At 41.8% G+C, this 27,640-nt stretch overlaps 3 protein-coding genes across 4 annotated transcripts; 1 reads left to right on the top strand and 2 right to left on the bottom strand.

Annotated features, from left to right (window-relative positions):
* Positions 1-1,768: 1,768 nt before the first annotated feature.
* MKP-4 (MAPK Phosphatase 4) lies at positions 1,769-11,694 on the bottom strand. Of its 2 annotated transcripts, none has more exons than XM_065221963.1 (6): positions 11,392-11,694; positions 10,635-11,281; positions 10,442-10,541; positions 10,123-10,358; positions 2,442-2,966; positions 1,769-2,379 (listed from the first exon to the last, which is right to left on the bottom strand). In XM_065221963.1, the coding sequence occupies exons 2-6, from the start codon at positions 10,930-10,932 to the stop codon at positions 2,276-2,278; spliced, it is 1,263 nt and encodes a 420-aa protein (XP_065078035.1). In that variant the 5' UTR covers positions 10,933-11,281; positions 11,392-11,694; the 3' UTR covers positions 1,769-2,275. The 2 variants fall into 2 exon arrangements, with proteins under 2 accessions (XP_065078035.1, XP_065078036.1); XM_065221964.1 differs by having other exon boundaries at positions 11,440-11,694.
* Positions 11,695-17,977: 6,283 nt separating this feature from the next.
* Positions 17,978-18,958, top strand: LOC135701203 (calcyclin-binding protein). Its single transcript, XM_065221962.1, has 2 exons — positions 17,978-18,143; positions 18,207-18,958. The coding sequence occupies exons 1-2, from the start codon at positions 18,120-18,122 to the stop codon at positions 18,909-18,911; spliced, it is 729 nt and encodes a 242-aa protein (XP_065078034.1). The 5' UTR covers positions 17,978-18,119; the 3' UTR covers positions 18,912-18,958.
* A 600-nt stretch (positions 18,959-19,558) lies between these two features.
* Positions 19,559-20,346, bottom strand: PolZ2 (DNA polymerase zeta subunit 2). Its single transcript, XM_065221961.1, has 2 exons — positions 20,260-20,346; positions 19,559-20,201 (listed from the first exon to the last, which is right to left on the bottom strand). Exons 1-2 carry the CDS (start codon positions 20,279-20,281, stop codon positions 19,615-19,617), a joined length of 609 nt encoding a protein of 202 aa, XP_065078033.1. The 5' UTR covers positions 20,282-20,346; the 3' UTR covers positions 19,559-19,614.
* Positions 20,347-27,640: the final 7,294 nt, after the last annotated feature.

Raw genomic sequence — 27,640 nt, 5'->3', positions numbered from 1 at the left:
GCGTTTTGACCTTATGTACAAAAACGTCCTCCTACCTGTTCCATTTATTTTTGATTTTCCTCAAATAAACTACAACCATCTGCTCGTCGTCTCATCAAAAATCTAACACATATTTCAAAACCGAACGTAAAACCACGAAATCAAAAGCTCAACGAGCGAATACATATTTTCCTTTTGATTATTAAATTTCAGAGTATATTCACTACCATCGATTTGATGAAAAGAAAAGCAATGCCTCTTCAATTTTATTTTATTTCCTATGAAACGACACGTTCACTGCCTGCCTGTATGCCATTCTGAATGACTTTTTTTTTTTGCTTGTTTGCTTTTAGCTTATTTAAGATTATTTGTTTAGTTAACACACTACTTTTATACGAGACGATGTAAATAAGTTATTGTATCTTTATATTACTTTCCAGTTTCGAGTTTTGTATGTAGTATTGTAGTTTTTTGGTTTTGCTTCTCTAGTTGATAGTACAAAAGTTTGTATTATTGGCTTTGTGGTCTTTCAAGGGTGGATATAGGTGTTGGTATCGGTGAATATACCGTTTGGAAGCTGTTTATGGTTCGAGGAATGGTGTGGGATGGGTGCGTCGAGTTTTGTCCCAAAATCAGGGCACCATCACCATCTGTATCCCACTGGCGTTAGCAGTCATGATTGCATTTATGAGACATAGATCGCGACAATGATTTTGATATTGGAGAAATCATTTGGCAAATCAGTAAACTACCTGACGGCTTTTTGGTGGAAGATCCTGGGTTGACCAGTTATACATACCGTAAGCTGAAATACTCGTTAAGACGATACTTAATGCCATCGTGTCGCAACTGTTCTAGCGTCAAATGTAGGGACTTGGAGGATATTAGTATTTAAGTTTGCTTGTAACGAAACTGCAGTGACTGGAATCCTTAAAGCTGGTAAATCGGTTCTAAAAAAGAACAAAATATAATCTGGATAGCCGGGTGACACAAAAGTGCCACTATGAGGCATAGAGTGGCTCTTAATTAAAAACCAATTAAGAGCAAGAAATCAACGTGTGCTCATGGGGTAAGTTGTCGAGTTGATTTGCTAAATCGATTGCAGCCAGCAACCCTCTCGTCTGTATTATCGATACCTTTGAAAACCGAAATAACCCACTAGTGACTATCGATTTTACTCTCGTTCTGTACGTTAAACATAGTGTCGGAAGAATTACGCTGTAACCTCACAATGATGCGCTATACCGCGTACTATTTCCGACACTATGTTCAACGTACAGAACGAGATTATAATCGATTGTCGCTAGTCGGTTCTTCCGGTTTTCAGAAGTGCGGGAATCCAAAAAAAACTGTCTACGTAGTTAATGAACAGCCCCGTATATATTTCTGTAAATGGTATTGTCGCGCTTATGTTAAATTCTCATTTGGTGACGGTCGAAGCGCGCCGCTCATAAGTGCGATGCAACCCCGCCCATAAGGATTATACACAGGTGTGTAACTTTGATAGTATTGTATGGCAGCGGCTTGACGAGCGAATCCTGGATAAAGAGCAGTCGTACGGCCATAAATAGAAAACAGATGGTATAATCCCATTTTGAGAAATTATCCTGCCACACACAATACAAAAGGAAATTAACTGAATTCAAGAGATTTTTCAAACAAGCCTACCCACTAATGCGGAGCACTCTTCCTATTTTCAATTACTTTTTACTATTTGAGAGAACGATTCGATCAGTCTAGAATCAAATAATCCTGCAAAAATGCCATCGACAGTATCGAAAAAAAACGAGTATTGCATCTTAAATGTTGCGATTTTGTGAATGGCTCGCAGATAAATTCGCCACACTGAACTAAAGTTTTACGTTAAAATTGTCGCTATTGTTAGCAGCTGTGGTAACTAACCAAAAAGACCTTGTAGCACAATTTTGTACCAAGGGTTGGAACGGAAAATCCTGTGGGATGGGTGATGGGAGCGCTTGTATAACATGAGTTCGATAGTCAAATAAGTTCAGCTTGGTTCCGGTTGCATTACTGTTCGGTATTATATACTTGTTAAAGTTGTATGAGTAGCTATTGTATAAGTATAAGTAGCGCAGTAAATGCATCTTTGTGCTAGAAGTAATTCTCCCGTTGCCTTAATCAGAGTTATGTACCAGTCAATGTGACCCAAGCTTATCAGCGCAGCAACAGGAAGAATTAATTTGATTCGGTTTGCATTCTGCTTTTGATTTACGCACACACAACAGAAATTTGCAAATCTACCTTCCCGCGCTGGCGAGTGCTACTTACGTCCAAATTACACCGTCACCTGGACGTTCTGCACCACGGTAGAGTACTCCGTCTTCGACGGCACCAAGTAGAATGCTGGGTAGATCTCCGCACCACAAGGACATTTGGTGGCTGCAATCAAAGAGCAACATTGTAAAATACAAACCGAAAATCAATTGATAATAGTCTAATACCCATCACCCAGTTGAAGCTGCCCAACTTGACCGTACACTTGGGACAGTACAATCGTCCCTGCGTATTGTGGAAGATGTCCGTCATCCAGGCAAGCGGTTCGGTAAAGTAGATTCTGCTACAAATTCCGTCCTTCTCCGACGATCGATTGCTTTGATCACTGCTGATCGAACTACGTCGCATCTGTTCCGTAACGTAGGACAGCGACGGCTCCTTACCCTTCAATTCCGGATCGTCCACCGACGAAGCGGGTGGCACCACACTTCCACCGCAAGCCGTTTCTCCCACTTCCTCCTCCTTATGTTCGCTGTCGGATTCGTCGTCGTGGAATCCTGCCACGTCGCTCAGCGAATTGTGCTTGGCAGGTGACTGACCCGGAGGTTTCAGCTTGTGCATCAGCAGGTTGCTCTTGGTAGCGACCACTCGGCGACATTTGCGACACCGATAGACGATCGGGTCGGGCATTTCCTGCGTGATGGCCGGATCCGGTTTGACCACATCCATGCAGTTCACCGGAAGGCGTTTCGCTGAAAGCGGAATGGAAATAGTTTGCAATTAGTTATGATCGAACTTTTACTTAGCTCACACTTTACTAAAATTATCATTCGGATAATTGAACTGCTGCCCCACTTAAAGACCATTGTCAATAGGCTAACCAATATTATCCAGGCCAGGATGGTGGAACTCAGAAATAACGATTTTGCTAACAAGATTCGGTCTCTCCCAGATTTTGCAAAACCATTTTGGAAGATGACCAAAATTTTGAAAAATAAGTCGAGACCGATCCCTCCTTCTGTTGACCAGAACTTGTACCCATCCCTACTCATAACCCCTGTTGAAAAGGCCAATGCTCTTGGCCAACATTTTGTGATTTCACATAATCTTGGCCAAACCATGGTGAGCCCCCATGGGCCTGCCGTACTGGAGGCAATCCCTCTAATTCTGCGCGTCACGTGAATCACTCTCTGTCACCGGTGAGGTGACAATTGTCACCTCGTGAGTCACCTCACACGAGGTGACTATTGTTACCTCACCGGTGAGAGAGAGTCACGTGACTCGCAGAATAGAGGGGAATGTCTAGAGTCGCTGACATCCCCGTAGTAGTGCATGATGATAGTAGAATATCGGCTGATGAGGTGATAGCACGAAAAACATTAAGGGCCGTGGGTATGGAATGGCTGGTGTAGTCAACCTCGAGTTGAAAAACTTGAGTATTGACTTCTTCAACCATCTTGCCGTTATCTTCAACAAATGTTTGGAGCTTGGCTACTTCCCTGCATGCTGGAAGTTAGCCAAAGTGATTCCAATACACAAGCCTGGCAAAGAACCTACCAGTGCCAAAAGCTATCGCCCCATCAGCCTCTTGTCCTCCATCTTGAAGCTATTCGAAAAGTTGATACTCAGCCGGTTGCTGGAGTTCTCCAACGAAAATAACATCTCACTCAAGGAGCAATTCGGGTTTGGGAAAGCTCATCCAACGATCCACCAACTAAGTAGAGTTATTAATATCATCGGGCGGAACAAGTCCGTTTCAGAAACATCTGCTATGGCATTGTTGGACGTTGAGAAGGCATTTGACAATGTCTGGCATGATGGCCTAGTGTACAAACTGCATCGATACAACTTTCCGATCTACCTCGTGAAGATCATCAAAAACTACTTGTCGGGCAGATCATTCCAGGTCTACTTGAACAATGTCCCCTCTGATACGTTCAACGTTGATGCAGGGGTCCCTCAGAGTAGCATCAGAGGTTCCTCCCATGCCGGGTGGTGGTATCCTGTCAATGTTCGCAGATGACACCTTCATCATCTATAAGGGTCGAGTGATCCGTGCTCTGACGAGTAAACTACAATCAGGCCTAGATGTTCTGTCCCACTATTTCAAGAGCTGGAAGATTTGTATCAATGCAGCTAAAACACAAACCATTCTGTATCACACTCGAATTCACCTCGGCTTGTTCCGCCTGCTAACGTCAAGGTTCATCTTGATACCACTCCAATTGAATGGTCGAGTGAAGTAGTCTACCTTGGTCTCTCCCTCAATAGCGAATTGCTATTCCGATTCCATGTGGATGTTGTGCATTTTTAACATTCCATGTGGTGTTGTGCACCAAGTGCACCTCTACCCTCTGATAAAGAGGAAGTCCACCCTGTCCCTCAAAAACAAGCTTGCTGTTCACAAGTAGATCATTCTGCCCGCTATTGAGTATGGTATGCCAATCTGGGAGAGTTGTGCTAAGTGCCACCACCTAAAACTTCACAGGATCCAAAACAAGATACTCAGAATGATCCTTAACAGTCCCCCGCGAACTAGTAATTCTGGAATTCACCACCAGGCCGGCCTTCAAACACTCGAGGAGCGTAAGACGTCCACGCTGGAAAGGTTCAGAATCACCTGCGATCAAACCATCAGATCATTCGTGATTTGGCAACTTAGTTTAAGTAGTTAGGTAGGTTCCTGTGCTCAAGTAGGTATCCCAGCCGAAGTCGGTGGGATTTTTCTGGGGCATAAAAATCTCTGGTCACGTCTTCCTTCGGAAGGGAAGTAAAGCCGTTGGTCCCGGCCAATGTGCGTTTGAATGGGTGCGATATCCTACGCAGGTGTGGCAGCTGCCTTCCTGCACATTCGATTGCCGTCATCGACTGCCAATCGATGTCCGTCGGTGATTGACACTAGATTGCGGAACAGAGACCGACGTTAAATAAAGGAAAGAAGATGTTCCGAGATCTTCAGAAGAAGGTGAAACTCAAGCAAGCTATTCAAGCAATACGTGATGTTTGATTAGGTGAGCATCTACTTGGACTTGCACTTATTTTGCAGAACTACTCGGTACCTACTTCGCCGAGCTCGCAACCATTGACAAGTATGACAACAAGTTCAACCAGAAAACCAAGCCATCCATCGCAGACTTCATAGTACCCACCGACACCGCCAGTACCAGTTTAAACTACTCTTTCTCTTGGCAGGAACTGCAGCATACCGTTCGCTGCAGGAACGGGAAGTCGGCGGGACCCGACGAAATAGGATATCCTCTACTCAAGAGGCTACCTCTTCAACAAGCTCTGGCTCACTAACGGGTACCCAGCAGTATGGAAGGAAAGCCTGGTAGTTCCCATCCCGAAAGCCGGGGTAGCCACCCGTGAAGTCAGCAAGTTCCGTCCAATAGCGCTAACATGTTGTATGGCCCAAGTTCTAGAGCGTATGGTCAATCAAAGACTGAAGCAACACCTCGAAGCTGGAAATTTCATTGATCACCGACAGTACGCTTTCCGACAAGGTTTCGGAACGTCCACCTAGTTCTCAAGAACACCTACGACAGTGGTTTGCACACCGAGATAGTGCCCCTCGTCCTTAAGCAACTAATCGACTGAGGCATTAACGGACCCATCGTTCACTTCATCCAGAACTTCTTGTCCAACCGCTCATTCCGAGTCGCAGTCAGCAACACCAAATCCCGGCTTTTCCCCGAGGAAACGGGTGTCCCACAAGGATCGGTTATCGCCGTTACCCTGTTCCTCGTGGCGATGAACGGAGTCTTCCGTCAACTACCGAAAAACATATATCTAGAAAGAGCTGGAATTAGGGCGTAACAGCTTTTGTAAACAATGACTTCTCTCGATTTCCAGAAATTTAAGGCTCACCTACGCAAACCAACATAACGTCGGGTAGGGGAAGTCTTCCCCTACCCGATGGTGATGTTGATTTGCGTTGGTTAGTCTTGACTTTCTAGAAATCATCGAAAGAAGCCTTTGTTTACAAAAGCTGTTACGCCCTAATTCCAGCTCTATCTAGATATGTGTTCGTCTAGGCCGGCGAAATCCTCATCGTCACCACCGGACCCACGCCAGTACGTACAAGGATGAGAGCCCAAGCGGCAGTCTCCGCCATAGCCAGTTGGGCCCACTCAGTACCCTAATAAAAATTGTATGGTTAATTTGCTAAAATCCGGAGAGTCTGCTGAACTCGACGAACTAGATCTAGGTGTCAATTGAGGCGTCGGTACATCCGACAGAGACGGTGAGCCAACTGGGGCAGTAGACCTACACAGCAAAAAAAAATGTAATATCGATCAATGTAATTTAAGCTGATGTATGAAATAATGATGTAATAGCAAAAAGCAGATACAATATTACATCAATGGTTGTAATTTTGTTCGCAAAATCGATGTACATCGTACAACGTTATATTACACAACCGATGGATTGACCTGGTTGCAGCAGTTTGGATGTAATATTCAACAACTTTTTTTTCTGTGTAGGTAAATTCCAGCTGTCTAGCAGGACATCAAGCGGTAGCTTACTTTGGTGAGCTGGATCACTGCCTGCAGATACCCCACGATCACGCAGTTGATTCACGTGCGATCTTGTCAGCCGTCGATCGTTTACCCATACAGAGTACATCACTCGGCCAATCTTTTCGCAGATGACCCCTGCAGGGCCCTGGTTCCCAACTCCACTTGTTGTTGCTGTAAATTTTGACATAGACCAGGTCGTGAGGCGCAAAGCTTCTTCTTGGTGTGCCCTCTGCTTGCTGCGTTGGAGGTGGGTGTACTGGAGGGCGAAGAAGATCAAGGCTTGTACGGATGCGACGCCCAAACATTGCTTCTGCTGGAGACAGGCCGTCCGTGACCTGGCGGTTTGGTGAAGATCGATACGTCAGCAGAAAAATGTCCAACGCTTCTTCCATGGTCTTCCTCCCGCTTGGATTTTCTGCAACGCCCGCTTAAATTTATCCACAAACCGTTCTGCCTGCCCATTAGATTGTGGGTGGAACGGTGCGGTAGTTATAGGCTGGATGCCGCTGGTCGCACAAAACTGTTGAAACTCGTCGCTCGAAATTGTGGGCCGTTATCGCTGACGAGCGTCTCTGGAATCCCCAAGCGAGAAAACAGGTTGCGAAGAATACCGATTGTGGCCACTGAACTGATGCGACGAGTTACAATCACCTCTGGCCATTTGGAGTAGGCGTCGATGACCAGTAAAAAATAGTTTCCGGCAAAATCAATATGGACGCGCTGCCACGGTCCACCAGGCGTGGAACAGGTGCTGCGTGTGGAGGAGATTTCGCTGCTAATGCACACTGTTTGCATGCCTTCCCGAACGACGCGATGTTCTGATCCAGGGAAGGCCAATAGATATAACCTCTAGCGAGGGCCTTCATTCTTACGATCCCTGGATGGCCTTGGTGAAGTTGCTGCATACATCGCTTGCGGTGTTCAGCCTTCGTGAGTGCGCGGGTGCGCTGCATCGATACCACCAACTACTACGTCGTCAAGATACCCACTGGTACGAACAAGGCCAGCGAGCATCGTATCGATCACTTGCTGGAATGCTCCTGGCACCGCCTTCACTCCAGGTGGAAGACGATTATACCTATACAGACCCCGATGAGTGTTAATCGTAAGCATCTCGCGTAAGCCTTCATCCATTTCCATTTGCAGGAATGCATCAGTCAAATCGATCTGGCTGAAAACGGTGCAGTTAGCCAGACTCGCAAAGATATCCTGTGGTAACGGGAGTAGGTACTGATGAGGCAGTAACCCGTCATTTAACCCCGTTGAATAGTCACCACATATCCGAATCGACCCGCTTGACTTGCGGACCACCACGATTGGAGCGGCCCACTCCGCGAAGTCTACTGGCGTGATGATCTGTTCCTGCTCCAGTCGGTCTAGTTCATCATCCACAGCCCACTGCATCGCGTAAGCGACCGGGCATTCGGCCGGAACACGGGAGATTTGCCTGACTTCAGCTCCAACTTGATCTTCATCTTCGTACAGATGCCCAACTTGTCGGAGAAAACCGCTGGAAACTCCGCCTCCAACAACCTGCATCGCAATGGATTAGCTTTTAGCTACGTTAGCACCAGTCTACAACACCTACGTCCGGATTGTCTCTGGTCTACTGTCATCCACGCCCGCTGACGTTGCATGGATCGACGCAGGCATCCTGTCTTTCCGCTTCCGTATAACCGCATCTGTCGCAACCAAAGCCGCTGCTTTCATCTCGAAGACATCCGGAAATCAAGGGATCTTCCTCCTCGACGAGGGAAACAGACTCTTCCGCACGGCTACCAACGAAGATCTTCCCCCAGTGGCTAGGGTCCACTGGCATGGAAACAAATGCTGGCAAACACCATTACCAAAAATCGAAAGCCGGATTAAGGACAGGTTCAAAGCCGGACACAATTCTGTGGCCATGAAAAGAACTGTAGCTGAAATGTTAGGAGAAAATACCCCACTCACACTCACCGATACACGGACGGATCTCGCGCTCGGGCCGGGGTCGGTATCGGTCTAGCCGGAAACATTACACCAACCAGCTGCAGCTTACCGCCGCAATGTTCTGTCTTCTCTGCTGAAGCTGCTGCCATCTTCATCGCTGCTACAAAGCTCTCCGACCGACCGATCCTGGTTCTCACGGATTTGCACAGCTTGTATGACGCCCTGACATCCGAGGCCCCGACTCATCCCTCGGTACAGGCGACGATGAAGTCCTCGCCACCAAACAAGGTATTCTGCTGGGTTCCGGGGCACTGCGGAATACCAGGCAACTCTGAAGCTGACTTTCTGGCTGGGGCAAGACCATCTGCCCCTCGCTATACCAACGAAGTACCGTTACACGATGTCAAGCGTTGGATCGTGAGCAAAGTACTGAGACGCAGAGTGGGCCCAAAACCGCTCCCTCTTCATCAGACGGATCAAAGGGACAACGAGGAAATGGACAGAACAGTTGAACCAGCGGGATCAGAAGATAGCGTCGCGTTTGAGAACCGGTCACACCAAGATCTCGCACAGGACTTGCGCCGGTTGTAGAACTCCAGCCTCAATCGAGCACATTCTATGCGTATGCCCTCAGTATCAGAACCTGCGGGAATTCCACGGGCTTCCAAATAGCATACGCGACATGCTGGGTGATGATCCCTCAACACTGGCAGCAGTAATGCGCTTTTTATAGGATGCTGCATTGTATTTTAAAGTTTAGTCTTTTTTAATTCATTTTGGCTGTTGGGCCAACTCTGTCTGGTGGGGGCCCTCCCGGTCCCCACGGTGTGGAGCTCTGTCTTATTCAGATTTTAAAGTTGTGTCTTTAGTATGTTGTGTAAATGTACGATCGAGCCGGGAACCAATTTTCGTTTGAAGTAAACACTGTAAAAAACTACTCTGTTGGGGGTCCTCCTTCTGAGGCCCCACCTTTCATGGACAAGATGAACTAGCCTACGGCTATAAATATCAAAAATAATGTTTAAAAAATCTAATAAATTTACTGATATAAATTGGATAATCTTCTGGTTTAATTATTTTTTACGGTAAATAGTGCTTCAAGTTTTCCCGAAAAGAACCAAATGGTATCTTTGCGGCTGAAAACATGACCACCGACAAGAACATTGCATTCAAATTTGGTAGCTTTGCTATCGAAACCCTTAAGTGCTCTGTAGCTAAAATTACAATATCCCATTAGCGACCGGCTTCAGTTAACTACCCAATTGAATATATCATACCAACGTCTACATCCATATCCGCCTGCCGGATATTAAACTTGGTATTTCATTACACCCCGCATTTCTGCCATTATTCTTCTGACGTGATATCCCAATCCATGCTCATTCATAAGTAGGCCTCTCAATTCTGTTTAATGATTCCTCCCAAGCCTCACTTCGACAAAACAGATGCCAACACTTACCTTTCCGCACATTGTCCGCCGCCAGCTTCAATCGAAACAACTTGTATTTTTCATTCTGCGGATCGATCCGATAGCTCATGATGCTGAACAGCTTCAGCTGATTGATGAAACCCGGATTGGGCATCACAAAACGTCGCTTTGACTTGACCCGTTGCAGAGCCGCATCGTAGGTCAGCTTGTACTTGTTCATGATGAATGCAATCACGATAGTGGCACTGCGACTCACACCAAAATAGCTGCAATGGAAAAAAAATGTATTTCCCATTAGGTCGTAATAGAAGCAATTTAATCGAATTTAAATTCCTCCGTAGTCACTCACCAGTGCACAAGTACGTTCCTCTCCTCCTCCAAGCTCTCCCTGATAAAGTTGTTGGTATCATCAAAGTGTTTGATTAAATCCTCTCTTGGCACATCGGAAGCTGCAAACAAGAAGAAGAAGAATGAAACGAGAGCTCGTATTTATCTTTTATTAAAGTGCCTTGCTCTCTCTTCCCCGGTCCCTTACTACTCACCTTGAATATATTTTACCCTTAGGCTAGGATTCTCGGTGACGTGCGCCGGCAGCGGACAGGAATCGATCGTCAGCACGCTGCGGATGGCAAGCTTCTCCAGCGTGGGCAAATCAGCTGCTGCCGTCACATTTCCTAGCCAAAGGCCCGGTTCGATTTCGTCCAAGTTGACCGGCCCTCCGGAGATGTCGTCCCGCGTTAAACGATAGGTAATCGTCGAATCAGATTTCTTCTCCCGCGGGGCACCAGATTTCGGGACATGCCCCTGTACCTTCTTTATCACTATCTCACCCTCGTGCATCCTGGCCGTTCCGTCTTCGTTGAAGCGAATACTGTTGAGCTGACCTATTTTGAAGCCTTTTTCTAATTGCACTCCCGCTCGAAACAATGCGAGAGCTCTACCTCCGACAAATAACCGTATGCAACTAAAGGCAAAGATGAAAATCTAAACTTTTCAGAGCTATATTCTATTCTGCCCTCGGGGGAAAATTTAACTGCACCGATGATGAATTAAATTTTTCCCTCTAAGCCCACCCACCAGCTGGTAATGGCAGCTTTGCAGATTGCGCTGTTGTTATATATAATGTAGGCTAGGCAATATTGTGTATAGCAAAAATGTACGGTGGGAGTGTTTGTTCCTCCTTTGAGTCCTATTGTATGGAAATAATCGAGTTTCTAATGTTAAATTACGTCAGTATTCAAAGGAAAATATAACTTTCACCAGCTCATATCGAAATATGACTAAACAGTATATACCTACCCTTATATTGATATACAGTGCACACGGGTGGGTGAAAAATCGATTTACCCTGTCTCTTCCCGCGATGTGTGGAATTTTCTGCACAGCGCGTCCCGAGTGTGTATAGTAAAGCTAGGCGTTCCTGTATCCCAGATCGAAACGAAACCGAATGGTTCACCGTACACAAGGAGAAAATGCAAATTTAGGAAACTAGTTTCGCACTAATAAAACGGTAGCTGCTGCTGTGTTCACCGTGAAAACAACGAGGTACGACGAGAACGAACTCGCCACTGCAATGTGCCACTGACGTATGGATCACCACCCACCACCATTCGACAGGATTGTTCTCTTTTGTATTAAAAATTTTGTTTACACTTCGCTTCACGGCATACGCACACAAATCCGGAGAAAATTTCCGGATAATCCGGTGAGAAAGAGAGAGAGAGCCGGATGGTGGCGCTTGGTTGTTTTTCCCAAACACCGGAAAAGAGAGCGGCGCATCACGGCAACGCGCGCTTATTTTCTTATCAGAAATCGTCAACAATATTTTTTCGTTTTCTTTTTTTATGGCCCAGACTAAAGCCCTACAGTAAAAGTATGGACGTCTGTCAAAAGTTGTTCCAATCGAACCGTCAAAATGCACCGCTTTGCTCGATTGGAACAGCTTTTTTCAGTTTTGTGGTGACAGTCGTCCATACTTTTACTGTAGGGCTTTAGCCCAGACCTGTTTGGTTCATTTTAGACAAGTCTCGCGTTATATTTGCAAAGGGCCTATGTTCAAAATGAATTGTAAATTGTTTGCTTAAGATGATACGTCACGCTTTTTTTCGCTCCTTTCTATGTATCAGTGAATTGATTATCATTGATGCTATAGTGGTGTGAGTGTACATCATGCACTACCGCAACCACCGTAAACATAGCTGCTAGAGTTCGTTATTATTAGGTCGAATGTGGAACAGTTGAAAAAAAATTAGAAAGGTAAAGAATAAGTTATGTCCATCTTACTGTAAATTTCAACCTTGATCATTTTTAAAAAAAAGTAGAAGGGTCTGTGCCTAGGGACACGAACGAAAGGTTGACGTAGGACCACTAGTGGACGGTATAAATGTGAAGAACATTTAGTTCTTTTAATTGATCAATTATCTATTATCTCAACTCTTTCAGTTTTTGAATTATAGGCGTACCAAATTTGTAGCAATCTTTTTCAAAGAGAACCGTGCGATGTCGAAATTCTAGTACTACACAATGTTTGTTTTGATTCTCTAAGAAAGTTTGACAGATAAAATGAGGGGTTATTGGTTTTTCCCTCGGTTTTTACACACTTTGCTTCAATTAAATCGACAACACTGGATGCGATGATAGATGATTCGTACGCACACCTTCGTAATGCGGTGTGTAGAAAAAAGGCAAACAAAACAGTTTCAGCTTGCAAAACTATTCGCGGCTCGCATTTTTAACGATGCAAATGATATTATTAAAGTAAATGTCGTCTTTAAAAGTGAATTAAATTGAAAGTGCTTGTAGAAGCACGTGTCGTAATTGTGTTTAGTGTGGTTTTGAGAAGTGAAAGCTAGTGAAAACAGTTATTGAAATTTCATGCCCTGAGCAGAACAAAATTGGCTGATCGTACTTTTTAATGCAAATATTACCAATGCGTGAATGAATTGGCAATAGTTTGGTGGAAAAGTATTGAAATATGAATCCAGAACTTATTCATACAATTCAGGCCCATTTTTTTAAGGTATGTACTTAGTAATTTACTGTTTTGTAGGAAGATGTCTTTCGTACGCATACCAAAACACGTTTATTTAATGATTGTAGGGACAGCCATTGTTGCATGACGTGCCGTATCACCTTAAGCGAAGCAAAACAAAAATTGAAGCACGCGAAAAATCATGAAATTTTGCTAGCGAAAAAGGTGAAAAAAAAAGGTTTTTCGCAGTTTACAGTTCATGTGAAACGAAATCGATCAGTTAACACCTCCGGTGAAGTGAAAATCTGACAGATACGCTCTTTCTCGAAACGTCAACTTTTCGCTTAGCTGCTGCTCTTTTCGCTAGCGCTGCATGTGCGAAAAAATAAACGTAAGCGAAAAAGATACGATCAACAAAATTAGATTTCGCTGGATCGTATCTGTTTACAGTTCAAAGCGAAGTGAAAAATTTGCCGAATGCGTTTTTCATGCAGGTGAAAAATTTAGTATTTTGTATGAGGTTTTCGCTTCGCTTCGATCTCTATACAGGCCTTTACCGGTAATTTAATTCATACTTTTAGGCATGTAAATTGTATAAAATAACACTTTTAACTGTATCTCAGTACAGTGAAATATGCGAAAAGTTTTCAAACATACATGAAAATCGATAATAATTTAATTCCACCAATTAATAAGCCTATTTGTGAATCTTTCAATGCTAGGGGCAAGACGGCTGTACCATAGAGGTAACTCTAAGACCACTGGGTCCCGAAGAAAATCATTATTATTTTTGGCTCACTCAGTACCAGAACAACGGTCCCAAGCAGTCCCAAGCTATTTCACTCACCCCTGCATGTTCTGCATGAATCCACACACCCCTGATGTTATCTGTCAAACTTTCATAGCGAATCAAAACAAACATAGTGTAGTAATAGAATTTCAACTAGAATAGGGTACGTTAATCGTTTGCTTGGGACCAATAGGCTACTAAAGTGGTGAGCCAATTTAAAATCGTTAGTTTCGTATTGATTGTTGGCTGTACTCAGAGTTAATATTTTCACAACGAGTAAATTGGAGTAACTCATATTTACTCAAAAGTGATCAAACCAGTCTCATATTCATCCATGAATTAAAAATTAAATCAGTATAAACATACATTATCTGTCAGAGTGTCGGAGTGATCCTATCCGTATTTTATTTTGTATTGTTGCATCAAATACTCATTAATCTGTGTGTATTTCTTTTCAGTGTGAATTTGTCTACTATGGTGGGACAATAATGATATTTCTGATATGATCCCGAGAAACGAACCCGTTTACGCGTGATTAATGATGGGTTGCCAAGGATGTATTATTTCAATTGTTGATTTCAGCATCATAAATAAATAAGTTAAAATGAGTTGCGAATTCCAGTTTTAATTGTTCTGATAGAGCAGTAAATTTGTATATGTGACTAGACAACGATCTTTCCATCAATCCCGGTTTAAACATAGTGAAAAGGTTTTAATATTAACAGGCGCTCTTCATGGAAAACTGCAACTCCTCAATGATTATTGCCCTCCACAGTCGCGAGTGAAACGCGATGCGAAGGAAGACAAAAAGAACTACCATCAAAAACTTCGGTTTTCAATCGTGGGAAATACAGTCCTGGAATCACAAAGCCGTAGTATTTGATGCCATGTGAAGTGAAACTTTTATGGGGCACTGAAACATTTTGAATCTTGTTGGTGGGTATGCAATCTGCCAAAATGTTCACAATGGAATGCCCACCATGTGTATCATCAAGACTTTAAATTATGGTACAACTCCATGTTCACTGGAAAATCCAATAATTATCATCGCCAACCAATAATAAGCATACACAGATTTTGCATGCTGCGACACAGGTTTTGTCGATGGCAATCCGGAATATAATGTTGTTGAATGATGCACGTAGATTTTCCTTGTCAAACGTCTTTGACTGACAATCGTGGAATGCACACAAATCAAACAGGTTGCTATGTCACCGTGCATTGAATATTGAGCAACTCGAGTTACTCAGAGTTAAGGCCGGCGCACAATGCATACGTTTTTGGGTTTTTTGACAGATAATGCATGGGCTAACTGTTAAAAAACCTGAAAACGTATCCATTGTGCGCCGGCCTTTACTCAAAATTTACTCCAGTATGACTCAATGGGCCGTATGAATAAAAAGAGTTTACTTTACTTTCCCGTGCTTTTCTTACGGGAAAAGTAAAGTAAACGCTTTTATTCATACGACCTAATATCAAAATCTGTCTTACCCCTAGTTTCAATGGTTAGGCCCTTTTTGTTAAGCCTTTGTGCTTGTCATCTGAAATAGAAGACTCTTTGCTAAGCCTTTTGATGACGTCAAATAAATGCATACATTTATTTTCACGGGGGCAGTAATCACGAATTTCGAGGGGAATATAGTAGGTGAGGATGACTGCAACAGGCTACTCTTTCTAGCATTCAGCACTGCAATGCAAGTGTGAAAGAGTAAGCTAAGAGTAAGCGTACTTCCACAGACAAACAGACATAACACTCACAAGTTATTCATCGAATAAGCCTTTAACGGACAATTTAAAAGTATCGCAGTTGGTAGTATCGCCACCTGTGGCGCGCATAGTCAATTCCCTTGCGTTTGACGTTTACACACTACCGCCATCTATTCAGCGTAGTGCCCACCACAGTGTACTCAACAGATGGCGGTAATGTTTTAGCGACGATGTTTTACAGTGAGAAATATTCAATGTGTTATGTCTGTTTGTCTGTGGTACTTCCGTCAGTTTTACCAACAATCAATACGAAACTAACGATTTTAAATTGGCTCACCACTTTAGTAGCCTATTGGTCCCAAGCAAACGATTACCGTACCCTATTCTAGTCGAAATTCTAGTACTACGCAATGTTTGTTTTGATTCGCTATGAAAGTTTGACAGATAAAATGAGGGGTTATTGGTTTTTCCTATGTTTCGAGGGGTGAATCGATTAGCTTGGGACCGAAGAGAGTACCAGAGCTGAGCCAAAAAGTTGAGCACGTTATTTCGGGACCTTCTAGTCTTAGAGTTACCTCTATGGTTTTACCGCTGTCAGTATGCCCAAAAGTGACATATTGTCCTAAAATCTCGCATCACCTTTCAAATTGACCAATCTACATTGATCGATTATCTTCATCAATTGATTAGCTTGGGACTGAAGAGAGTACCAGAGCTGAGCCAAAAAGTTGAGCACGTTATTTCGGGACCTTCTAGTCTTAGAGTTCCCTAATAAAAATGTTATGGTTAATGTGCTTAACGACGTGTTCGTGGTATCATCCAAACCATTTGTGGAATAGTTCAATCATTTGGGTTATCATTCGTGTAAGGTAATTTTTTATTAGGGTTACTTCTATGATAGAACCACATAGAACCATAGAGGTCACTCTAAGACTAGTAGGTCCTGACGAAAAGTGTTCAAGTTTTTGGCTCAACTCTGGTACCATAGAGGTAACTCTAAGACCACTGGGTCCCGAAGAAAATCATTATTATTTTTGGCTCACTCAGTACCAGAACAACGGTCCCAAGCAGTCCCAAGCTATTTCACTCACCCCTGCATGTTCTGCATGAATCCACACACCCCTGATGTTATCTGTCAAACTTTCATAGCGAATCAAAACAAACATAGTGTAGTAATAGAATTTCAACTAGAATAGGGTACGTTAATCGTTTGCTTGGGACCAATAGGCTACTAAAGTGGTGAGCCAATTTAAAATCGTTAGTTTCGTATTGATTGTTGGTATTAGTGGTGTTGCCATGTGGTACACTGAAAAATTGCAATAGCAGGTTCGTCACCAAAGTTTTCGAGCCGCTCCGTCTGTCACTTCGTTTGTGGTATAAACGTTGCGTATCAAGAGCCTTATGTGAAAAGGGCTTACAAGCTTTTTGTAAACAATCCTTTATAGGCCCTTTTCTTACCAACCGAGGGTCGCCCACGCAAACCAACAACACCATCGGGAAGGGGAAAGTTTCCCCTACTGGGTAATGTTGATGATTTACGTTGGTGTCATATGGGTGGCGAGAAAAGGGCAGAAGAAGGTTTGTTTACAAAAAGCTTGTATGCCCTTTTCACATGTTGTTCTTGTTATGTCGTTTTCGTTTTTGCGGTGTAGCTACCCCGGTGTTACCGAGGGTGCTACACTGCCGTACACCGAAATAATTTGGGGTGTAGATATAGGATGAGATTTAGCAGCAGCAGTTTCTTGAACTTTCCCACATTTTCATCCACCGGGGCGCTTGTTTCTCTTCTGTAAGATACAAATAATAAGATCGAGACATCCGTGGTGACGCTATGAAGTGGAAGGATCGGAAGGATCCTCCAGCTGCAGGATATGGAGGTAAGATGATGAAATTTTGGAAGAGTTTGCTTAGTTCCGATTTTCCTAATTGATGTGTTTTGATTTTCAGCAGCCACGTCAGACTTGCCGGAAAGGAAGGCTACTTCCACCATCACCATCACCAGCCGTTGAGCCAACTATATATTTGCGTAAAACGCTTCCAATACTTCAAGTTCCATCTGCCGTGCCCTTTCAGTCAGCATCATATAAATAAACTAAAATATATTTAATTAAATATTTCTATGCTTTATTTCTTTCAAAGTAAAAAGCAATTGAATTAAAAAGAATTCATATTTGAGATGAAAACACAAATCATTGCGATAAAACTGCCCATCTTTTAAATTAAATCCTTTCTTAAGTCAATTTAACAAAATAGGTTTTTTATATTGACAGTTCTATACGTCAAAAGTGGTTAAATTTTAATCATCGATGAGTATGTTTCCGTATTCCATACTCAAAATTGCCAGACCTGTTCTCCTTGACATGGATGTCGATCTGGTAGTTTCTGTCAAAATCTTACGATGTTTCCAGATTGTCGTAGAAAGTCGTGCTTGTGAGTTCGTCTACAAGCTAAAGTTAAATTTTAAGGCGTTTTCACTCAAACAACAACAAACGTGAAAATTTATAAGCAAGAAACTATCTCAAAGCACCTGCACTAAAGTTATAATATTGAACAAACACTATGGCGCAGCACCTAATCGATAATGTGAGAGACTGGGTATTTTTGGGTGAGGCTTTCTTTTATAAAATTTGGATTTTCACATTTCAGCTGATCTTGGATTTGGAGGAGCTGCGACGACTGTCCGAGGGTACGCAACGTACCCGTGTGCAGCAGATCCTGTCCATCGATATTCGTAAGCTGGAAACTGACCTGCAACACCAGAAGGAACTGTTAGCCGCAAAAGATAAGGAACAATCTTCTGGGGAAACATCGAAACCGCCGGCACCCGTTCCGGGCGACGTCAAACGCTATCGGATCGAACTGAAGGAGTACGCTTGGGATCAGAGCGATAAGTTTATCAAAATTTTCGTTACGGTTAACGAGGTCCAACAGGTGCCGGAAGAGAATGTAAACGTGGAATTCACCGCCAACTCGTTCAATGTGATGGTCAGCAATCTGAATAACAAGGACTACGTCTTCACGGTGAACCATCTGTTGAACGAAATCGATCCGGCCAAGAGCTATCGTAAAGTCAAATCGGACATGGTTGCCATCTACCTGGCCAAGTCGAGACCGACAAAGTGGGCCCATCTAACGGTGACTGCGAAGCGATTGCAGGACATGAAGGATGAACGGGTGTCGAAGAGCACGAAAGACACGGAAACGGATCCGTCCTCAGGTCTTATGAAGATAATGCAACAGCTGTACGATGGAGGCGATCCGGAAACGAAAAGAATGATCAACAAGGCTTGGCATGAGTCGCAGAACAAGAAAACAGAAATGAAAAATGACTCGTTCGCGTTCGACGAATAAATGGTAATGGAAGAGAGTGAAGAGGGTTGTTTCCGATAATCGGCATTTACAGTACTGATAACTATTGATGTAAAGATTTAATTGTAAGCTCCAGTATAATAAAAAGATCTTACGATATAACAATAGTTGCACAGTTTGTTATGATTTTATTTCGCAAGTAATCCAGAGAAATTAATGTTAAAATCTCTTTCAACCTTTAAGAACCGCCCAAACAAGACATTTCTCCAAATCTGCTGAAATTGTCTGGTAGCTCTAAAATCTCAATTTGTTTACGTTTGTTACATACGACCTATTTAAAAAAGCACTCCAGAAACCCCAAAATATTCTGATTATTTTTTTTTATAAACTACTGAAGAGTCTCAATGAAATTGAATCTTAAGGAAACCTTAAATAGATATTTGTGCTGCTTCCATTAGCAGCTGTTGGAATAATCACCCATATTGTCGTTTTCGTTCGAACCGTATTTTCCATACAAAAAATAGTTTTCTTTTATGGAAAATGCGGTTTGAACGAAAACAAGAATATGGGTGAATACAAAGATTTCAAGCGAAAGCCATAATTAAATTCAGTATTTTATAGTCCTTCAATCCGGGATTTTTTTTTTCTGAGAAAAATGCTTATGGTGGTATTATTGACTGATCATATGGGTTTGCAACTTTTAATAAATAATTATTATTCAACGTAAACTACACATTACAATACATCATAGATATTCCTCCACGTACAACTGAAGGCCTACGTTAGGGGTATGTGAAACTGGCAACAGTTGAGTGTTGGTCCGATGCAATTTCGGTGCTAAGTCCTGGCTCGTTTCTTTCACCAACGGAAAGCTTTGCATCCGGGGATTGTTGCCGAGTCCAGCGAAGGCCGATTCGGTTGTGTACAGCATAATCTTGAACGTGGTATCCGAAGGCAGCTTCTTCAAACCCTTCAGACGGCAGTCTAAGTTCAACAACGATTTTCGAATCTGCTCTTCCAGGTCCAACAAGTTTTCGTCCGTATTTAACGAAAATTCGTGATCTTCCAGTTCGAACACGTAACTCTCCAAACTGGTTTCGGGTTCATCTTTCAGTATCAGAAGTTCGACTTTGTGCAGTTTTCGGCGGTGTTTTAACTCCCGAGCTGCCCGAAGTGTTTTGGCCAGATAGTCGTTCAAGGGCTTGAAGATCGAGATCCACACCGGAATGTTGTAGGCTCGGCGCTGTCGAAAGATTCCAGCCGGGTACAGTTGGCGCGCAAACAGGATCGAGTTGATGTAGATTTCCAACAATTCGATTACGATGTCTGTTTCTGCGGAAGAGTAGTGCGTTAACTTATGTATAGTAATGTGTTCCGTTGGAAGCATTACCGATGTTCGGGCCAGAGGACATGTTTGCTCTGAATAATGTATTTTTACTATCTAAAAAAATTGTCTTGACATGATACGCAGTTTACATATCGCAACCAATAAAACAACGAAATTACGAGAAAATTTACAAACATATAAAAATGTATACCTACACAATTAAATACAAAAAAGTCTTAAAATTTATCAGTTTTATTCCTAAGAGGAAGAGGAGACAGGTGGCTTCTTTTTGTTTGTGATGTGTTCTTTTTCTCTCGCGGAAACGACCGTGCAAAAACTAAAGCCCTACAGTAAAAGTATGGACGTCTGTCAAAAGTTGTTCCAATCGAACCGTCAAAATGCACCGCTTTGCTCGATTGGAACAGCTTTTTTCAGTTTTGTGGTGACAGTCGTCCATACTTTTACTGTAGGGCTTTAGCAAAAACTATTATTTTTTTATTTATCTATAGAGTTCTCTACCACCGTTAGTATTAGTGAGAAGTTTCACTGGCACATGCATTTTACTGGTTGGAAATAAAAAACAAACCGCTTTCAAGTCGAACACTTTGACAGCTGATTTCGTGGTTGAAAATAATAAACAAATCGATTTTACATGGCTATTAGGGTACGCTCGCTAGGTCACAAACGAAGTGACAGACGACTAACTGGCGAAGAAATCCATTAAAATAATGTGGTTCACTTTAATAGAATTTTCTTGGAAGCTTGTGCCATCATCCACCAGATGGGTTAGTTTTTTTGTTTTGATTTGAACAAAGTTGATTTTGTGTACAATGATTCTTTGACAGTGTGCAAAGAGTACGTATCATTTTGTCATTTTTTTATACATTTCAGTTTTGAGTAGAGTGAAAGAGATAGAACCAAAACATTCTAGTACATTTGGTGAAAATGCTAGTTCAATCTAGTAGTAGTGTTGCCATGTGGTACAATCATAGAGGTAACTCTAAGACCACTGGGTCCCGAAGAAAATCATTATTATTTTTGGCTCACTCAGTACCAGAACAACGGTCCCAAGCAGTCCCAAGCTATTTCACTCACCCCTGCATGTTCTGCATGAATCCACACACCCCTGATGTTATCTGTCAAACTTTCATAGCGAATCAAAACAAACATAGTGTAGTAATAGAATTTCAACTAGAATAGGGTACGTTAATCGTTTGCTTGGGACCAATAGGCTACTAAAGTGGTGAGCCAATTTAAAATCGTTAGTTTCGTATTGATTGTTGGTACAATCCAGTAGTAGTGGTGTTGCCATGTGGTACACTGAAAAATTGCAATAGCAGGTTAGTCACCAAAGTTTTCGAGCCGCTCCGTCTGTCACTTCGTTTGTGGCTAGGTTGTATTAGCACAAACAAACTTCGTTTGTGGTTTTAATCGAGGGGCACGCAATAGCCTTTTTGACTGCGTTGGATTTAAAGTACGAGGTGTTCAACTATGTAATTAAGTAATTAAAACTGAAAATTAAGTATTTCATGTAATTAAATTTAATTTCGCGTAATCAAAGCAGTGCCAGTGTAATTAACACGCATTTCAATTTGATTACGTAATTAATGTAATTAAAAATTTATTTTCTGTAATTATTGTAATTAAAGTTACACAAATGTAATTAAAAACGTACCTAAATCCTTATTCTTGAACTATTTAAAAAAATTGAAGAAAACCCTTAACACATACTCGAATGAATCAATTTTGTTCAGAAACACTTCTTACACCCCGAAATACGCCCATTAATGTTTTACTAGACTACAAACATGACCAATTCTGCGAATACTTATACTAAATTTCTTGACGCACCATGCTAGAGTTGGAAACTGAAATAATCCACTCGCGACAATCGATTTCCCTCTTGTTTTGTACGTTCAAAAAAATGTCGTATCTAGTGCACTGTATTCGTTGAATAATGCGCTTTAATGCAGAACTAGAATAAAATCGATTGTCACGAGTGGGTTATATCGGTTTACAACTCTAGCGACAATATACAGTTAAAAGGAAGTGATACTCATAATGAGGGCCGTGATTGCCATACAAATGAAATGGGAATCACTTAGTAGTGACATTTCCTTAAATTCAAGCATTTCCTCGAGCAAATTTCCTCCCGATCAAAAAATGTTCGACTTTTAAGCCATGCTCGCAGCACAGTTCGACAGATGATGATATTAGCTTGTGCCTGAATTAACAGATTCAATGGAAGATGTATCTGCATTTGCATTAATTTTCTGATGTTACGCGTGAATTCTTCGATTATTTCAATATTTCTTTCAAACTTAATATTATTATACTAATAATAATTAACAGATTTAAGGCAGAGTTCATTAACAAAAACAAAAATTATAATCAGGTTTTGGTTGCAGACACTAAGATGATTCAAACCAATTGTGTGCTTTTATTTGTATTATCGCCATCATATGATCACATCCGTATTCAGAATTGACGCGATAGCACTTATGAAATTCGCCTCCCCATTATTCGTCTTTCCATGGGTCAACTAAACAATACTATGGGCAGAACTCCAAACCGATAGGAAACGATGAGTCCCATGTGCACAGGACACGAAATGATCGTTACCGATCAACTTGACACACTCAAGTTATCCGTGCCGGGAAGACAATTGCATACTAGCTGCGATTTTTTCCCGGAAGTAGCGCAGCGTGTGAATGTCCAAAGTATTCACCAGCTCCAGTGTCCGTTCAGCTCTTTCTCTTTGGGGCTGTTCATAAACTACGTAGACAGTTTGGGGGGAGGGGGAGGGTTTGACAATTATGCACAGCCCATACAAATTTAAAAAATTTGGTATGGACAATTGTCTACGCAGGGGGAGGGGGGTCGATAATCCAAAAAAAAATGTCTACGTAGTTTATGAGCAGCCCCTTACCAGCCTCAAAAAAAAATTCTGATCCTGCGAAATGGCCAGCGAAAGAACTACCGCCTTCTGCGCCTTTGTCGAATAAACTATATTTTCGGTGCGGTAAACTTCTCCTTAACCATACATTTTGAGGTTAAATACAATAAGGCAAAACGTGCTTAACATAATTTTCTATTGTAATTCTGTTTTCGTTCACATCCACCAAATTAAATCCGTTTTTCTTAGGTTGAACCAGTAAGCACAAACAAACATTCCTTTCATTGTCGCATTCTTCGGCGCTTTGACAGGGGCGTGATCCATGGTATAGGTTTTTGCCCTGCCTACACCTCGGCAGTATTGAAATCCGACTACATTTCCAATCACGAACCGATCGTTGCATGTGAATTGGCACCAATCACCAACGTAGATTTCCTCTTAGTGATACAATCTATCAGAGCTGACATTATCCTTAACGTAGCAAAAGGGCCTGTGAAATTTTTGTTTAACGGGCCAATAACGAAAGGGTCTAACGACCGCTGGGGGTAATTTAAGTACATTTCTCGCTATACATTAATGGAGTTAATGTACTTAATTTATGCGACTTGTAATTAAAGCTGAAATTTGTACTTAAAAGTAGTTAAATCAAAAAAATTCCGACGCTCGTAATTAAAGTACTTAATCATGTAGTTAACTGTAATTATTGTACTTAAAAAAGGCTTGCGTAGGAGTTAAAGGTTATTGCGTGCCCCTCGGTTTTAGTCTCCTCTTCCTCTAAGGTTTATACACGGTGTTTCGTGAAAACCCATTAATGGGTAAAACATACCCATTTTCAAACCATGTATGTATGTAATGTATGTATGTAAGGTAGCCACCATCCCTTCGAAGATCTTGTCTTGTATGCAGCTCCACTTAATAGCAAGATCAATTTGAGCTACCGATCTGAATTCACAATATCGCTGTATGAAGGGCCAAAAACGGTGGGGTGGACCCGTAAGCAGAGACACTTACGCGAAATCCACGGAAATTTAAGAATCTCCTTCCAACGTTACGATCCAACAAATCGAATAACGCAATTCGCAATACTTATTAAGCTTCCTACAGGATGGTTTGTTAAGAAGGGCGCGTCAATCTCACTGAAACTGTTGGAGTAGAATTCACACCATCACAATCGAATCGGTAGGATAAAGAAAATGATAGTGTTTATTCCCTCCTAGACTCCGGTTGTCATACCACTCCAATCGTCCAGTTTCAGGTCAAATGATACCCTGATGCTCCCTCCCAACCCAGTATTTATTTATATATATAGTAAACATATGTAATGGAGAAATGAAATATATCAGAACATTAAAATACGTAATAATGAAAATACATTTATATGGATAAAAAAACTGGTATTCCGCAATGAAAATAATAATTATTTTACATACAATATGATGCAGCTCTATGTCCCCTCAGCTCCCAATAAGGAAGATGTAACCCTGAAATTTCCAACAAAAGACACAGAAAAGGAGATTTTGTTAGTAAGTTGGGTTCGTTGGATCAGGATTCACCTTGATAAGTGATGCGACCATGGTTTTAAATGAATCAGTGTTATCATGCATTATACTTGGATTTGCCCGAAGCCAAAACCAAATGGTGTATCATTGGGCCTTATTACGGGTGTCACTACACGGTGATAAGAAAGTGATACTCAGAATAAGAGCCGTGATTACCGTACAAATCAAATGTGAATCACTTCACCGTGACGACAAGTGACAACTTTTCACCGTGATGTGACATCCGTAATAAGCCCCCTTATAATATAAATCTGAAGACGTTCCATCATCGAAATGCTGAAAATGAACATAGAGCATGAGCATGAGCAAAATTGATCGCCCGCGACTGCCAACACCAAAGAGCTGAAAACCAATTCAAATAAATCAAATCAACAGACAAAACCAGGGTGAAAGCTGTAAGAGTGAATCATTACAGTATAAATCTAGTGATGTTCCGTCATCAAAGAGCTGGAAGAAAACTCAAATAATTTAAATCAATAGATCCAGTCTGAATGAAGGCTGCAAAAAGAGAATAATTATACAGCAATGACCCCATTTTGTCAGCTAGCAAAGTATGCGTATCTTAAACATTCATCTTGAAGGAGGAAGGTATGAAATTACAATTATGTGGAATTATTGAAAAATAACAGTCTGATGCGCGGAGAGATTGACAGGATCGGGTCATAACTGTAATGTGAATATTAGGAAGATTTATCATCATCAAACTATTCTTGAATTGACCTGGAAGAATGCTTGTGAATAATTGTTATACAGATAAATTAAATTGATAAACTAAATGGTTCAAACAACAACTCCAGCCTGTAAAAAGCTGAAAATAGGGAATCTTTACAATGTGGATCCCCCACGGTCCTCTACTCAGTAAGCAAAAGCGGCAGCCACCAGGCTAGTCGAGCTGCTCAATTTAAATATTGAAACCTTATTTTGTGAAATTCTTAAGAATACCGATTGAAACACAATGTAAACAAATAAAAGTTAAGAGTCTCATCCGAATCAAATGATTCCAAACGATACGCATTCATAGAAATTAAGTTTAAATAGACAAAAGTAGAAAAAGGAACAATCTCACCAAATCAGTCCAACTGAATCCCTTGCAAGCAGCTGCTTGGTGTAGTAGCTCCGATCATAGACCCGCCCTACGGGGATCAATCCTCTGGTCGAATGTAGTCGATTGCTCCATGACGCGAACACGAAGCGACCGCTCACAAAATCATACAACGCGTAAACAAACTGAAATCAAAAACTATCACACGCGACGCCACAAATTTCTGTACCGGGAGCACAAGCGAAGAAAAAAACAAACAACGCAGATAGCGACGCAAACATGATGCAACACGTTTTCTTTTTCGATTCCAAAACTTCTCGGAAAGCGAGAAAACCACCAATCACACACGTATAACCGTCCGGGAGGCAGAGTGCCAGCGCTAATCTGGCAAAATCAGCGAACGCACGCACAAAACAGAAGAAAAATTTATACACAACCGTATCCGAACAGGTTCGAAGCTGAACTGATACCCATTTTCAAACCATGTACACTCTAAAGCACAAACGAAGTGACAGACGGAGCGGCTCGAAAACTTTGATGACTAACCTGCTATTGCAATTTTTCAGTGTACCACATGGCAATACCACTACTACCATAGAGGTAACTCTAAGACCACTGGGTCCCGAAGAAAATCATTATTATTTTTGGCTCACTCAGTACCAGAACAACGGTCCCAAGCAGTCCCAAGCTATTTCACTCACCCCTGCATGTTCTGCATGAATCCACACACCCCTGATGTTATCTGTCAAACTTTCATACACGGTGTTTCGTGAAAACCCATTAATGGGTATAAAAATACCCATTTCCGCTAAAAGTGCCCCTCCTCATTTAATGGGTAAACTATGGTTTACTCATAAATGGGTAAATGGGTGGTCTGTCAATAAATGGGTGTTTTTTCACCCATTTTCTTATATTGTGTTTACCGTAAAATGGGTGAAAAAATACCCATTTTTACAAATGGAGGATGCAAGCGCTCGTTGATGTAAAAATGATTTTAAAACATTGAAAATAAATGCAGGTGCTCCGCTCAAATTTTTCACGAAACATTATAATACAAATTATCCATTGTATTGACTTATCCGTAAGCCTCTCCAACGTTTTGGATTCTAACATTTTCCGGAGATCGTTGCTGCGGACAGTAACTGTTTGCATCGAGGTTTGCATTCCCAATGAGCCGGTGACGGAAATGAGACGATAAAATTTCGAAGTGTTTTTTCACCCATTAATGGGTAAAAAATATACCCATTATTCAACCGTGAACTGATTCTTCAAATGGGTATTTTTTCACCCATTTTATGATTTCAAAATTCCCCCATTTTTTGACAGCTGCATACATGGTTTGAAAATGGGTATTTTTTTACCCATTAATGGGTTTTCACGAAACACCGTGTAGCGAATCAAAACAAACATAGTGTAGTAATAGAATTTCAACTAGAATAGGGTACGTTAATCGTTTGCTTGGGACCAATAGGCTACTAAAGTGGTGAGTCAATTTAAAATCGTTAGTTTCGTATTGATTGTTGCTACTACTGGATTGTACCACATGGCAACACTACTACGCTACTACTGGATTGTACTAGCATTTTCACCAAATATATTAGAATGTTTTGGTTCTATCTCTTTCACTCTACTCAAAACTGAAATGCATAAAAAAAATGACAAAAATGATACACTCTTTGCACACTGTCAAAGAATCATTGTACACAAAATCAACTTTGTTCAAATCAAAACAAAAAAACTAACCCATCTGGTGGATGATGGCACAAGCTTCCAAGAAAATTCTATAACAGCGAACCACATTATTTTAATGGATTTCTTCGCCAGTTAGTCGTCTGTCACTTCGTTTGTGCTCTAAAGGCCCAAACGCAATGACAGCGGAAGCGGAACGGCAGTGACAGCGAAAAAGCCCGATCTGAATAAGCCTACTTGTCGGATTGAAAACTACTT

The sequence above is a fragment of the Ochlerotatus camptorhynchus genome, unplaced genomic scaffold (genome assembly GCF_037179485.1).
Source record: "Ochlerotatus camptorhynchus isolate MF236.1 unplaced genomic scaffold, CSIRO-AGI_Acam_v1.1 ptg000151l, whole genome shotgun sequence".
NCBI lineage: Eukaryota > Metazoa > Arthropoda > Insecta > Diptera > Culicidae > Ochlerotatus > Ochlerotatus camptorhynchus.
The sequence above is the reverse complement of the archived record's forward strand: the minus strand, read 5'-3'. Positions and strand labels throughout refer to the sequence as shown.

Excerpts from the sequence above, each read along its gene's own strand:
- LOC135701203 (XM_065221962.1), top strand. The coding sequence starts at position 18,120 with ATGGCGCAGCACCTAATCGATAAT. Across the intron at positions 18,144-18,206 it reads CGCAGCACCTAATCGATAAT|CTGATCTTGGATTTGGAGGA; the intron begins GTGAGAGACTGG and ends TTCACATTTCAG.
- PolZ2 (XM_065221961.1), bottom strand. The coding sequence starts at position 20,281 with ATGTCCTCTGGCCCGAACATCG. Across the intron at positions 20,202-20,259 it reads GTCCTCTGGCCCGAACATCG|AAACAGACATCGTAATCGAA; the intron begins GTAATGCTTCCA and ends ACTCTTCCGCAG.
- MKP-4 (XM_065221963.1), bottom strand. The coding sequence starts at position 10,932 with ATGCACGAGGGTGAGATAGTGATAAAGAAGGTACAGGGGCATGTCCCG. Across the intron at positions 10,359-10,441 it reads AGGAACGTACTTGTGCACTG|CTATTTTGGTGTGAGTCGCA; the intron begins GTGAGTGACTAC and ends TTTCCATTGCAG. Across the intron at positions 2,380-2,441 it reads CAGCTTCAACTGGGTGATGG|CCACCAAATGTCCTTGTGGT; the intron begins GTATTAGACTAT and ends CTTTGATTGCAG.